Source organism: Vombatus ursinus, unplaced genomic scaffold (genome assembly GCF_900497805.2).
Source record: "Vombatus ursinus unplaced genomic scaffold, bare-nosed wombat genome assembly UNPS02014802.1, whole genome shotgun sequence".
Taxonomy (NCBI): Eukaryota; Metazoa; Chordata; class Mammalia; order Diprotodontia; family Vombatidae; genus Vombatus; species Vombatus ursinus.
The window spans coordinates 284702-298058 of NW_020954580.1; the positions used below are offsets into that span (position 1 = coordinate 284702).

The window sequence follows — 13357 nt, forward strand, 5'->3', positions numbered from 1 at the left end:
CTCTATCTCTTGTTTGGTCATGAACTCTTCCCCTTTCCATAGATCTGAACAGTAATTTTTTTCCAAGTTCCATTAATTTGCTAATGATATCACCCTTTATGGCTAAATCATACACCCATCTTGAGCTTATGCTGGTATATAGTGTGAGATGCTGGTTTATGTTTGCTAGACAGCTTTCCAGTTTTTCCAAACGTGTTTGTTGAATAATGAATTCTTGCCTTACTAAATGACTGGGATCATCGGGCTTATCAAACACTAAGTTATTGCGCTCATTTGCTTCTGTATATTGTGTATCCAATCTGTTCCACTGATCAATTTCTCTATTACCCAGTGCCAAAACACAAACTTGTCAATAAGCAAAAAACAAAAAGAGCTTTGAATATGAAAGTGTGAACCTGATCCACATTTTTTAATGGCATGTTAGCTTTAATAAGTTAATTACCAAATCGTTCTTTTTGTGGGCCTTTCTGAACTTTTCTGTATTAAAAAATGTTTTATTGATTTTTTTTTGCATACTTATTGTTACCCAGTAACACTCTCCTCTCCCACCTCTAAACCCCACATCAAGCCCTTCCTTGACAGTACTAGCTTTCTGAAGATCCTAGATTTGAGTGGGTGGGGTTTAGGGCCAACATTTTTTTCAAATTTTATCATATTAAATATGATAAAATAGTAGGTAGCAACAACGTTGCCCAGTTTGTGTCCCTTCTGAACTTTTTTTAATGTATTTAAAGCATTTTTTTTAGCATATCTATTATTATCCAGTAACTCCTTCTCTCTCTTACCTACAAAGTCTCCTTTGAAAAATACTAGTTTAAAAAAAAAAAACAAAAATGCCAGTTTTCTTAAGAACCTAGATTAAGAGGCTAGTGGAAACATATAATTTGTTTACTTAGAAAGAACATATAAAATGTAAAAAGGTAGTAATAAAATTGTGCCTCCTTCTGGGCTATTAAAAACAGTTTTTTGCATAGTTATTATTACCCAGTGATTCACTCCCTCTTCCGCCTATACAAGATCTCCTTTGACAAATACTAATTTTTTTTTTGAAGGCAATTGGCATTAAGTGACTTGCCCAGGGTCACACAGCTAGTAAGTGTCAAGTGTTTGGTTTGAGGTCGCATTTGAACTCAGGTCCTCCTGACTTCAGTGCCGGTGCTCTATCCACTGCCCCAAATACTCGTTTTTTAAGAACCTAGATTGGGGCTCGGGGGAAATATTCGGCTTGTTACTTTAAAAGGGCATAAATTGAATGTAATACAGTGGTAACGAAGTTGCCCTATTTGGGCCGCCTGCATTTTTCCGCATTAATTTTTCGGGAGGGGAACTGACAGCCCATTCCCACGCCAGCTTTCTGAACATTCTGCCCGGAAGGGCCCGGGCCGCAGCTCGGGAGCCCCTCCTCCTTTTGGCCGAGGCGCGGCGCCCCCAGACAATACGGCAGGCGGGCGCGGCGCTATTCGCAGGTATACTGCCCGAGGATCTCCGGCTGTCAGCTGACGGGCGGTCGGCGGGAGGAGCGGAGCTCGCCGCCGTCATTCCCGACGCTGCCGACGCTCCCGTAGCTCCCGTAGCTCCCGACGCCGCCGCCGCCGCCGCCGCCGCGAAGATGGCGGCGGAAATCCACTCGCGGCCGCAGAGCAGCCGCCCGGTCCTGCTCAACAAGATCGAGGGCCACCAGGACGCCGTCACCGCGGCGCTCCTCATCCCCAAGGAGGACGGCGTGATCACGGCCAGCGAGGACAGGTCGGGGAGCGCGGGGCGGGGGGAGCGGAGCGGAGCGCGGCGGTGCCGCGCGGGCTGCCGGCTCCCGTTAGCTCCGAGCCCCCAGCCCGGGGCCGCGCGCGCCCCTCCCCCTTGTCTGCTTCCGCCTCGCTCCTCGGGGGCGCCCCTCGAGCCGCTCCTCCGGGGGCCCCCGAGTTCGAGTGGGGCCGGGTGCCCTCCCCTCCCCGCCGTTCTCTTTCCTTCTTTACTTGCTCCCGATTGTGTTTCTCCCGTAGGCATTTCCTCTTCCCTCGGTGCTCCAAAGGTTAATTTCTTACCCACATTCATTCTAAGGTAGATAATGTTAATAACAGTAGCGCTTGTAAGGCTTGCAAAGCGCTTTACATTATCTCATTTATCTTGTTTGTGCAGAGTGCTGTCTTTGAGCCTCGCCACAGCCCTGGGAGGTGGATGAATCCGAAGTAGTTGCTGTTGTTAATCTCCATTTTACAGATGAAAAATCTGTGGCAAACAGAGGACCTGGCCAGCTAGTGAGGATCTGAGGCAAGATTTGAACTCAGGTCTTCCCGATTCCAGCTCTATCCTCCTCAGTCCAGTAACAGTGTGTTATTGACAATGTGGTCCCTTTTGCTCCAGAGTCAGTTCTCAAATTCGTTTCCTCTAGGAAATCGAGGAGGATGCTGGATTAGATGGCCCCTTGAGGTCCTTTCCAACTCTAGGGGTAGGCTCTCAGGACTTGTCTTTGGCTTGGATGCCCTGTGTGTTCGGGAGAAAAAAATGAGATGACATGTTAAGGAGATGGCAATATATATGGCAAGCTGTTTTCATATTTCTTTGAGGAAGTTTTTGGGTTTCCTACAGTTGGTGTTTGTTTAAAAAAAAACAGGCTAAACCCTCCAAAGGTTTCTGAAAGGTCAGGAAAAGTAATTTTCTTCTTTTTAAAAATTTTTTTTAAGTAATTTTCTTAAGACACTGTTTAAAAAAACAAAAAACAAAAGACAAACCACATCTTTCCAAATAAATAACTTGGAATCTGATCTGGATCAAATAAGAATTAATTCTCTCAGTTCAAGCTTAACTTCTTATCTTTATTCTTTGTCTCAGCTTGATTATAAGCTAATTAGGGTTGAAGTAACTTTACATTCCTCAGAGCCCAGCACAGCCTAGGATCTCATTCAGTTTTTGTTGATTGATTTGGGAGGGGTCTCTTTGTGGGGAGAGGGGAGAGGGAGAAGGAAGGAAAGTAAAAGTGAAAGCCCTGAATGTTGACTTCAAAATTGTAGGATCCTAATTGAGACACCATCGGTACTTTGGGGACGATATCAATTCATCAAAATGTCTTCTTGGTGGCTCCTGCTTGTTGGTAAATTGTTGAAAATTTGAGATTATTGGCTGACAGCAATGGTGACAAATGTTTTATGATGATTGTTTAGTTGCTAAGGGAGGGTGGGATATAATTTTCAGGGACATTTTGTATAAACAGTTGACATAACTGCTTATTGCTTAGCCCAACAACCAACAGTTACCTCAAGGACTACTATACTCTAGTGTTTGAATTCTGATGTTCTTTCTTTTGTTTTAAATGGCTATCACTTCTTGAAGCAAAGGACAGTCTTTTAATGAACTCCACACATTGGGGATTTGAAATTTCTACCCTGATGCTCTCTTTTTGTTTATAATCTTACTGTCATTGATTTTGTTGGTACTCTTGGGTCATTGACTAATGGTGACTTATGAACCATCAGCCTTAACTGAGCCACAACTCTTTAAAGCTGGAGAGAAGATAAAATAAATTCTGACTGTGGTTGACCGTCCATACCTCTAGACTTTATTGTCTTGGTCATTCTTAATTTCCCTAGTCTTTCTTCCCACTCACTTTCTGTTTCTTCAGAACTATTTGTGGTGCAACTTCTGCTTTATTGCCCAGAAACCTAATTTTTCTATCAGTAAGAACTTTTTTTTTTTAAGCAAAAGCTAAAGGACTGACATTATTTGGGGAAAAGGTAAAACAATTGTGTTGAACTTAAAGTCCAATTTTTGGACTTTGGAATTAAAATACTTATTTCAGGATCTAAGAGCTGGAAGGGACCTTAGAGATCATCTGCTCAAACACCCTCATTTTCCAAATGAGTAGACTGAGGCCCAGAGAGATTGACTTGCCCAAAGTCACGAGTTTAGTAGTGGATTCGAATCCAAAAGAATTAGGATTTGAACTCATGTCTGACTGCTAGTGCAATGGTCTTGTGTTTTTTTTCTCTTTTCATAAAGGAGAACTATTCATGATCTTTTGTTCGCATTAAGACCATGTTCTTTATATATAAAGATACTACTAAGATTTGTAACCCACTGTCAGTAGGTTATTCAGTTGGAATTTTTTTAAAGCTTATGTAATCAGTTTGTTTGGCATTCTAGACATTGACTTGTTTCCAGATGTGATCAATGGGTTAATCAACTTAGTTAAAAGAAAATACTTTTTCCCCCAAGTCACTCTAAAGAGTGTTCGTTCAAAGTAGATTATAAGAATTAAATTCTTTTGTACTTGAGGGGGGTCAGTGGTCATTGTTACCTTGGAAAGTGAGGCTTGTGGGTTCATTTAGAAAACTCTAGGTATAATTAAGCTGTTAAGGTGGGTGGCTGCAGACAATGGAGTATTCCTTTCATAGCTTTCATTTATATTTTGCCAGGGAAATATGCTAAAATATTTGACTGACTTTGTGTTTATTCTTGTGGCATTGCAGTAAGCCCACTTCTCCTCCTCTACCCCCCATTTTTTTCTATCTTAAGTCAGCATAAAAAAAAAAGGGTGATTGAAAAGTTCTATAGTTGTCTTTATAAAAAGTCACCCAAGTAGAAATTGCATTCTTTTTCAATGATAAGTTAACTATAGTTTTACTAGTTTAAGTATCTTTATGTAACAATTAACCTAGTGGATATAAAGATTAATTTAATTGGCTACTAGCTTTTTCTTAGCGTGGAAGATAGCAAACTAGACTGCTCACTTCAATCACAAAAGTTGAGAAGCAGCAAGAACTTACTCCTTGGATAGCTTTAGTTTTTAGAATCTTTTGGTGGTATAATGAGAGCTGCCTTGGGAGGCCAGAAATTTGGATTCCAGTCCTGCTTCTGACACATGCTGGCTTTGTGACCCTTGGCAAGTCATTTAACCTCTGTGTCGCTAGTGAAAGAGGAAATGACTGAGGAAACAAAGGTTCGGCCCATCTGAGCATATTGATTTATTAAGCAATGAATGCCAGTTGCCCAACAAATCGGGATCAGTCTCCTTCCTCAGCATTGGCTTGGACTCTGAATACATGGGGAGACATTCTTTTATACATTAAAAACATATTAATTAAAATCAGGATACAACTTTAGGTAATCTGATTTCTAGTTGGAGGAAAAATTAGGGACTTTACAAGTTGGGAGAGGGAGAGTGGACAGGTGTAATTCCCTGAAATCAGAAAAAGCTATGTCCCACTCCCCTCAAATGTCTGCACATATGGGCCAGTTTTCAGAAAAGACATATGGGTTGCTTGAGATGTACAATTGTGAGAAAACTCCTTGCATCGATCTTTGGTCTGACTGGGTTTCTGAACATCATAACCTGGGTCCTTAGTTAAGGGTCTCTAAATAACAAGTAGAAGTGGTCTAGCTTCCCAGCCACAATAAAATTAAAACAGTACACTCAAGTTTTCTCCTAGTTCTTGTGGTTGAATAAAGTTTTCTTACAAGATAGAAGTTGGATTAAACCCGTAATTGAATAGAAAGGGAACTGAGCTAGCTCCAGAATTGAGTCACAAGACAAGACTGTAGTTCATTCAATTCCCACAATTAACAACTAGGCTGTCCTAATCCCCTCATTTCCCTCCTCTGTAGAGGCCATTGGGTAGAAATGGATCCCTGGGGCTGCATGCTGATTTAAAAAACCAAAAATTAGCAATATCTGTGTTGTTTTTATTTATTTTGTTAAACATTTCCCAGTTACATTTTAATATGGTTCAGACCCCCTGGGGAGTTTGACCCTTCTGCTCTAGACAAGTCCAGAAGACTTTAGTAGGTAAAATTTACTTTCACCTTCAGTTCCTTATAGTAATGAAATGAATAGATCCTAGAAGGAGAGAAAATAGATTTCTCTTAATTAAAAAAATAACACAAATAGAGAAGGGGCAGTCCAGGTGTGAAATATTTTATGAACTTTTGTGTGAGATCACTGTCAAAGATCTCTCACAAGCCAGTGTAATCTGTAAATGTAAGCAGTGTGAAAACAAAACACATCAATAACCTGAAAGTAAAAAAAAAAAAATGAAGGATTCAGGTATTCATTTGGAGAAAGGGAGGAATTTAAAGTAGATAAAGACTTTATTATAAGGAAGTTTAGGCTGTAGGCCTGTTATTTTGATTAAAAAGAAAACACAGATTGCCTATCAGCACGCTTATAATGAAATTGCTGTTGGGGTGTTGGTCTCTGTAGGAAAGCCAATTTTGTCTGGCAATAGTGGAACAAAGAGATTCCATTTGGCTGCAAATATTTTAGAACATTGTACTTCATTTATGAATTTTCTTAGTGTCTATAGTCTTTTAGCATATTTTAAAATCTATTTAAGAGTTCTAGTCATCTGCCTTTAACCAAAATTTATAAACTTTTTTTTTCTTTTAAATTGCAAGTGATTGCTACATAGAGATATCTTTGAAAAATTTTGCAACTAAAAAAACCTCTACTGGAAACAATGTTAAGTAAAGTTTAGAAAAAAAGTTGGAAGCTAGCAATGTGGTGGTCTGGGAAACCTACAGATAGATGACTAAGTTGTTAGTTTATAACCAGATCCTGATGATTGCTAATGTGTTTTGGTTCTCATGAAATGGATGAATATGGCATCCAAATTTGGTTTAGAAAAAAAATAGAAAAAAAAAGAAACAAGTTTGGCTTTGAAATCAAGACATAAAAAACAGAAAGGCAGGAAACCTGTAAGAAAATGAGTTCATTTCCCCATTGTGAGGGTGCTTGTTTTCCCTGTAGCCATCTTGTTTTTCCTTTCACTACTTCATCTCTGCAATGCTGGGGCATGGGGTTCTGTTTCTGCTACAAGGATCTCATGAATACATCCTTGTCTCTCTGTCGCTGGTTCCCAGTCGCCCAAGCTCAAAACGCAAATTTGAGTCATTCCTTTGTTCTCATAGTTAGAATCTTGTCAGTTTTTCCTTAGAAATATGTGATAATTGTCCCTTCTGTCATTGCCACTGTGTTTAGGTCTTCCAGCTAGACCTGGATGACTGTAGCAACCTAGAAAAATCTCATGGAGTTGAGATTTTTCTCCAGTCTATCTAGCCTTCCCGAGTAAACTTGACCATTTTTATCATACCCCATCCTCACACAAGAACCTTCAGTTGATCCTTCTTTCATCCTATGTCAAGTATAACCTCTTTTCCCCCTTCTTTTCTTTTTTTTGGCTTAGGCAATCAGGGTTAAGTGACTTGCCCAGGGTCACACAGCTAGTAAGTGTTAGGTGTGTGAGGCTGGATTTGAACTCAGGTCCTCCTGACTCCAAGGCCAGAGCTCTATTCACTGCGACACTTAGCTGCCCCTTCGCTGCCCCTTCCCACTTCTCTTCAAGGGCCCCCATAATCCATTTCTCCCCCATCCCTAGCCTTAGCTCAGATTCTTTAGCCTAGTTCTGGAGGGATGCCTCCGGCAGGACGGTTTTGTCTCTCTCCTGGAACCTGTTGTGTTCGTTCCCGTTTGTATTTTCCTGTTCCTTAGTGTGTTTATCTTCATCAGGACTTACCTTTGCCCACCTATCCAGATCTTCTGGTCTTTCAAGGTCGATTCTTATGCTAACATGCTTAGTTCAGCAAGCACTTATTAAATCCACACTCTATGGGTGCATTCTGTTGAGTTCTCTCAGACTACTCTTAGCCCTCAATCCATCTTCCTCTCCTCTAAGGGCTTATAGCATTCAAAGCCTAAAATAGGGTTCTCAAAGTGTAGTCCAGGGACCTCTAGGGGTTCCTGAGACTGTTTTGTTTCAGGTGATCATTTTTATAAATTCTAATATGATAAATATCAGTAGATATAATCCACATCAATGAAAGCTTTGTGTGTGAGATGGTGGTCTTCAGGAAATTTAAAGAATATACTGGGGTCCTAAGACCAAAAAGTTGAGAACTTCTGGCCTGTAGCATGTACTGCTTCTCAGATTCCAGCTTTTCTTAGGTTTTAAATTTGTGTTTTATAAACATCCATGCTGAGGTATTTTATGTCATCCTTTCTGGTGAGCTTGATCCTTTGCCCCACCCCTGTTTTATTTCAATTAGTATTCAGTTTAATGTGATTCTGTTGGGTAGTGATTATTTCTGTTATATTTATCTGTTAATATACATTTAGTCAGTTACTATTATAATCAACTTATACTTAGGGATAATTAGATAAAGTTGGCTTCCTTTTGGTTAAGCAAGTGAACTTATTTAAACTATGGGTTATAGGGTCATTTGCTTGACCACAGGAAGCTAACTAAAAGACTTCTGCCCTTTATGCCTGATGACTCAGTGACCAAGCCCAGTATGGCCTAATGATATGGAAGATCTCCCAGCTTCTTTTTGTCCCTAGGTCCTTCATCTCTCTCTCACTCACCCTTGCCTTGCCCATCCTATGACCATCAGCCCTGCCCATTTTTCTCCAGATGTAGATGCTTTCTACCAGCTATTCTGGAGCGTTAAGGTACAGATCTGTCAGCCAATGAGATCCTGTATTTTACTCTGCATCCTCTGTATCATCTTGCCAAACAGTATAAATCAAGGCCCTGGAGAAATGGGCAACTCAGATCGTGAGGAAGATCTGAGATCCTATTCATTAAAGGTCCCTTCAATAAATGGTTATTGGCTCAGAGCTCTGCCTCAGCTGCTTTTATTGCAGATTGGACATTTTTGGGCCCACATGACCTCATATTGGTTTTACTCTGGGCAGCCTCTGTGAAGGACTGGATGGATCTGCAACAGAGATGACTCATCTTAGACAGTTTTTAGCTTGAAGTTGTTATTCCTTTTTTTTCTCCTTCAACATTTATTTGATCTTGGCTCACTCATCAGAAAGAATGCAGTGTGTGGAGTGATGGGGGTTCTTTCCATTTTTTCTTTGATCTCTGGGATATTAACAGTTATTCACTGATCTCATTGCGTCGCCTGTATTAGATTGTGAGCTTCATGAAATCTAGATCTGTTATAGCTATCTTTGTATACCATTTGGTAATATAGTGCCTTGCAAATAGCAAGTGCTTAAATGCTGAAATAGAATTGACTGTTAGCAGTGAGGTTACAGAAGCAGGAGGTGGTCTCTTAAGTTAAAAAAAAATCTTTTCAGGTAGAAGGCTAATTATCCAACTTCCTAGAGGCATTACTGGAACCTGGGTCACCCAGTAATGGTTGTGGAGATCATTTAAGTATACTTAGCATCAGAGTAATTTATAGCTAAATATAAGAATGACTAACAATCTCAGACTGAGTGACTGAAAACCTACATGCAATCAAATCAGTGACTTCATACTTCCTTATTTTTCACCTTTTTGAACTACCCATTTTCTCTTAAGCAAAGTATAGCAGGGAATAGAAATCGAGTTGAGTTTCTTTTTTCTTCCATCAGTACGTTTAAACTTCCTCTTTCAAAATGATTATCTTTCTCTCTTTTTTTAGCATATAGAATTCACTCACTAGTGTTTTACTTGATAAGTCAGGGAGAAAAAACTTGAAAGAAATTGCTGTTTCAAGAATTGCACTTGCATGTATGAGCCTAGCAATTGCTAACATTGTATAGTATTGTTTAGGATGACTTGTTAGAGAAACCACGAGGCTACTGAGTTTATACAGCCTCCTCTGTGTCCCTGGGAGATAGGGACAAAGTGAGAAAAATTGTTCTTCCTGTCATCGAAGAGAAAAAAATGATTTGATCAACCAAGATAATTTATTAGCAGGACTAAAGGTACTAATAAAAAAACCTTATAGAGTAGCCCTGAAATAAAAATATGTACTCAGAGTTTCAAAAAAATAAGGCATTGTTCCGGAGACAAATTCTATGTATAGTTTATTTCCTTTCTGTTTAGAATCTGCAGGGGAATGTTGAATACATCTGCTATTAGAAAAAGATTGAGTTGCCTTATTTCAGTATCTTAAGATTAGTTGGGAAAAATAGTAGAATTTACAGACCCCAAAGAATATAATCTGATAATTTTTCAGACTGTTTTGTAGTTCTGTTCAATTTAATTTCAGCAACCATTTCTTAGTCATGACAGGCAAAGCCTTGGGAAACAGAAGAAGATAACTCTTACTCTCAGGGAAAATACTATAGAATGGTAGCAGTGACATGTACGTTAGTAATCGTGCTGCTCTAGAAGCAGCACTCTTCTTGGAATCTGCAAACCTGGATGTCACCCCCAGCTCCACTACTTACTCTCTGTGGGATATTGGGCGGATCACCTGATGTCTAAAATGAGAGGGTTGGATGCTAAGGCTCCTCAGACTCCTTCCAGCCCTGAGCCTATGGCCCTTGAGGTCATGGCACAGGGACATGGTACAGTGAAAGTGTTGGCCCGACCTTCATCACCAAAAGGGATGTGTCTTGAGCTGCCAAATGGAATTCAATATTTTTAAAACTGCATTTGTAATGTGTTCCTCAAACGTGGATGTGTGTCCTTTAACCATTTTGGTGCTGAGCTGGAGTGTTTTGGAGTGCTTGAGCCATATACTGGAAGAAGAATGTTGTTCTCCATTGTGTGAAGTAGTAATCCCATGCTTGCAGTTTCCAGAGCCCTTCTGTGCAGTCTTAGGGGATCAGAAACAACATAGTGCAATGGCAATTTTTGGTGACATTTCCTTATTCTCTTAGAAACTTCCTTAAAGGCAACATGTTTCTCATACCATACAATTTGTTGGTTTGTTTTTCTTCATCATTTTTTCCCCATATCTGCTCAGATATGGGTTAGAGCAGATGGCTTCCTCCTGAAAGTTATCCATTCTAGACAAACAGAATAGTGCAACTGATTTAAGTGGGAAGTAGAGACTAGAGACTTTGGTATTTTTAGCCTGTGGTCTCATTGATACAGGTACACCCTCCACCATTAGAGTATGATTCTTGAAGGCCAGGACTGTTTTTGCTTTTTTTGCGGCAGGAGAGGGATATCTCCACTGCTTAGCAAAGTGCTTAGCACATTTGTTCATTTTTCAGTGTTGTCCAACTCTTTGTGACTCCATTTCGGGTTTTCTTAAGAGGCAGAGACACTGGAGTGGTTTGCCATTTCCTTCTCCAGCTCATTTTACAGATGAGGAAACTGAGGTGAACAAGATGAAGTGACTTGCCCAGGGTCGTTGTCTGAGGACAGATTTGAACTCGGGAAGATGAATCTTCCTGACTCTAGGTCTGGCACTCTATCCACTTCGAAACCTAGCTGCCCATATGCTTAGCTTGTAGTAAATGCTTAATAAATGCTTGTTGATTGATTCATTTTGTTTTCATTTATAGTACATGTTAAGATTGACATTATCTTTAGTCATACATCTTATTTTTTCACTGGATGAAGTGTTTACATTTAGAGTGCTGAAGTTTATAAAAATGGCTTGATAATTACTGCTCCCTGCCCCCTTTTCTGCTGCTCTCCAACCACCACTGTAGAAGCAAAAGGTTGTTTGATTAGGGCAGAGAGCCATTTTGTATTGTCTTTGTTTCATTGGTTGCTGTGGCCAGCTGTTTGGGAGGTAAGCTTGTCTGCACTTAACTAGGTTGGTCATCAGAAAACACATGCTTTGGAAGACGTTTGGCGTGTCTGAATGTACCAGAACTTATAGTCTCCTGGCACAGCTTTCAAGAATCCAGAGTACTTTCCATAGACCACACTGAGGCATCAGAGGGGGACTTCTTGTTTGTGCAAAAAAAAAAAAGAAAAAAAAAGAAAGCAAAAGAAAATAGCAACAAAAATATTTTAATGAACCACTGATTTTTATGAAGTTGTATCTGTACAAACTACTTGTAGTAGGTAGTGGTAACTCAAAGCCTCACATGCAAGACATAGTTTTCTTCTGAAAAGTATGGTAGTGGGAACTTTGAGAATGAGCTGCCTTTCAAAACTTTTTTTTCTTTTTATTTTATTTCTTTATTCTGCCTTTGACTTTAAATATTATTCAGATGAAGGCTCAACAGATTTGCTTTGGATCTAGCAACTTTTGGTTTCATAAGAGTATATGATTTGAAGGAAAGAAAAGGGGGCCACCCTTGTCTGTGCTTATCAAGCTGAAAACAGCATTTTAGTGAACTTTGAGTTTCTCTCAAGTCCTCTGAGAATGCTTTATTCCTTATCATAATCGTGTACATAATTTGAAGTCTAATTTTCTTTTTAAAAACCTGGAAAATTAGTAACATCTTCCTCATTTTATAAATGAGGAAAGTGAGATAAAGTGACAGTCCCAGAGTTATAAAATGAGTCAGTGGCATGTTAGGGTGAGGATGGGGGCAGTATTCCTGCTGTCTAGAATTAGGCAGAAAGGTAAACTTGTATAATCACCAAGATTCATGCCTAATAATTCCTTACCAAGGACCTTTTCTGCTGTGTGTCTTTGGATGTTGACTTCTTGGTATAATGGGCAGAGTTAATTTACTTCAGGAAAGAGCTGAAGTCGTGTTACTTACTGTTATTAAGGCAGTACATGCTTTGTGATCTTTGCGTGGATGACAGTAAATACCTAATGTTATTGCTCAGTTATAAAATGATGTCCTGGGATCAGAGTCCTAATTCTTAAATATAAAGCATTCGTCCGGAGCAGATGGCATTTCCTTGTTGAATGCTGTAGTTAGACTTTTCTTCCCTAAATTTAACACTGAAGTAGTACTGTTTTAATTAGGGATTGCAGCTTTTATTGGGAGAGTAGTTAGGGATTGTTTTGGCTGATTGTGCAGCATGTGTAGGAGCTTGGTTCTTTTTGGGCCACCTGGGTCTGTTTGCTTAATTCAGGAAGAATCTGGAGTTGTTACTCTGGATTTTCTGGAGTGTGCTATGGTGCTCATGAGGTGGTACTTGGGGAAAATCCAATGTGAATATAGGAACTTTCACAATGAATTAACTACCTTTTTTAAACAAAATCTTTTCCTTTTGAACTAAGTCTGCCTGTTTTCTCCTTTTCATAACTTATTCAAAGCAGAATTTAATGCATATTTGTTTTGGACCAGGGCCAGAGGACTTTTTCAGCTTTCAAGGAATGAACGAAAAAGGGGTGGAGAGAAGAAAGAAATAAACTGCCGTAGAACATGGATTTTCATCCTCCGGGGGAGCAGTGGGTCTCCAGGAGAATTTTGATCCTCCGGGGGAGCAGTGGGTCTCCAGGAGAATTTTGAAGCATCTTTTGAAAAGGCTCCAGAAGGGAGCTCAGAGCATATTGGGAGCCAGCTATATTGGACAGAAGTTCTGATGACTAACAAGGCCTAGTCTAGGGGTGGTTCTGTGAAGTTTGGATTCAGTCAAAGAGCCGCATTTGAGGACCTAGAGGGCCACATGTGGCCTCAAGGTTGCAGGTTCCCCACTTCTGGTCTAGTGTGACCTTCAGGTTCTTCTAAGGCCTATACTAAACTAGCCTTCTGAATAATCTTCTTGCCTGAACCTGG

At 40.0% G+C, this 13357-nt stretch overlaps 1 protein-coding gene across 2 annotated transcripts in view; it reads left to right on the forward strand.

Annotated features, from left to right (window-relative positions):
• Positions 1-1608: 1608 nt before the first annotated feature.
• Positions 1609-13357, forward strand: part of WDFY1 (WD repeat and FYVE domain containing 1) — a 54274-nt gene continuing 42525 nt past the window's right edge. Inside the window, exon 1 of one of the 2 annotated variants that reach the window (XM_027873749.1) lies at positions 1609-1746. In XM_027873749.1, coding sequence (XP_027729550.1) covers positions 1610-1746 — 137 coding nt within the window. In that variant the 5' untranslated portion in view covers position 1609. Of the gene's footprint in view, positions 1747-3036; positions 3089-13357 lie in introns of those variants that run through there. The other variant, XM_027873750.1, reaches the window with a different exon arrangement.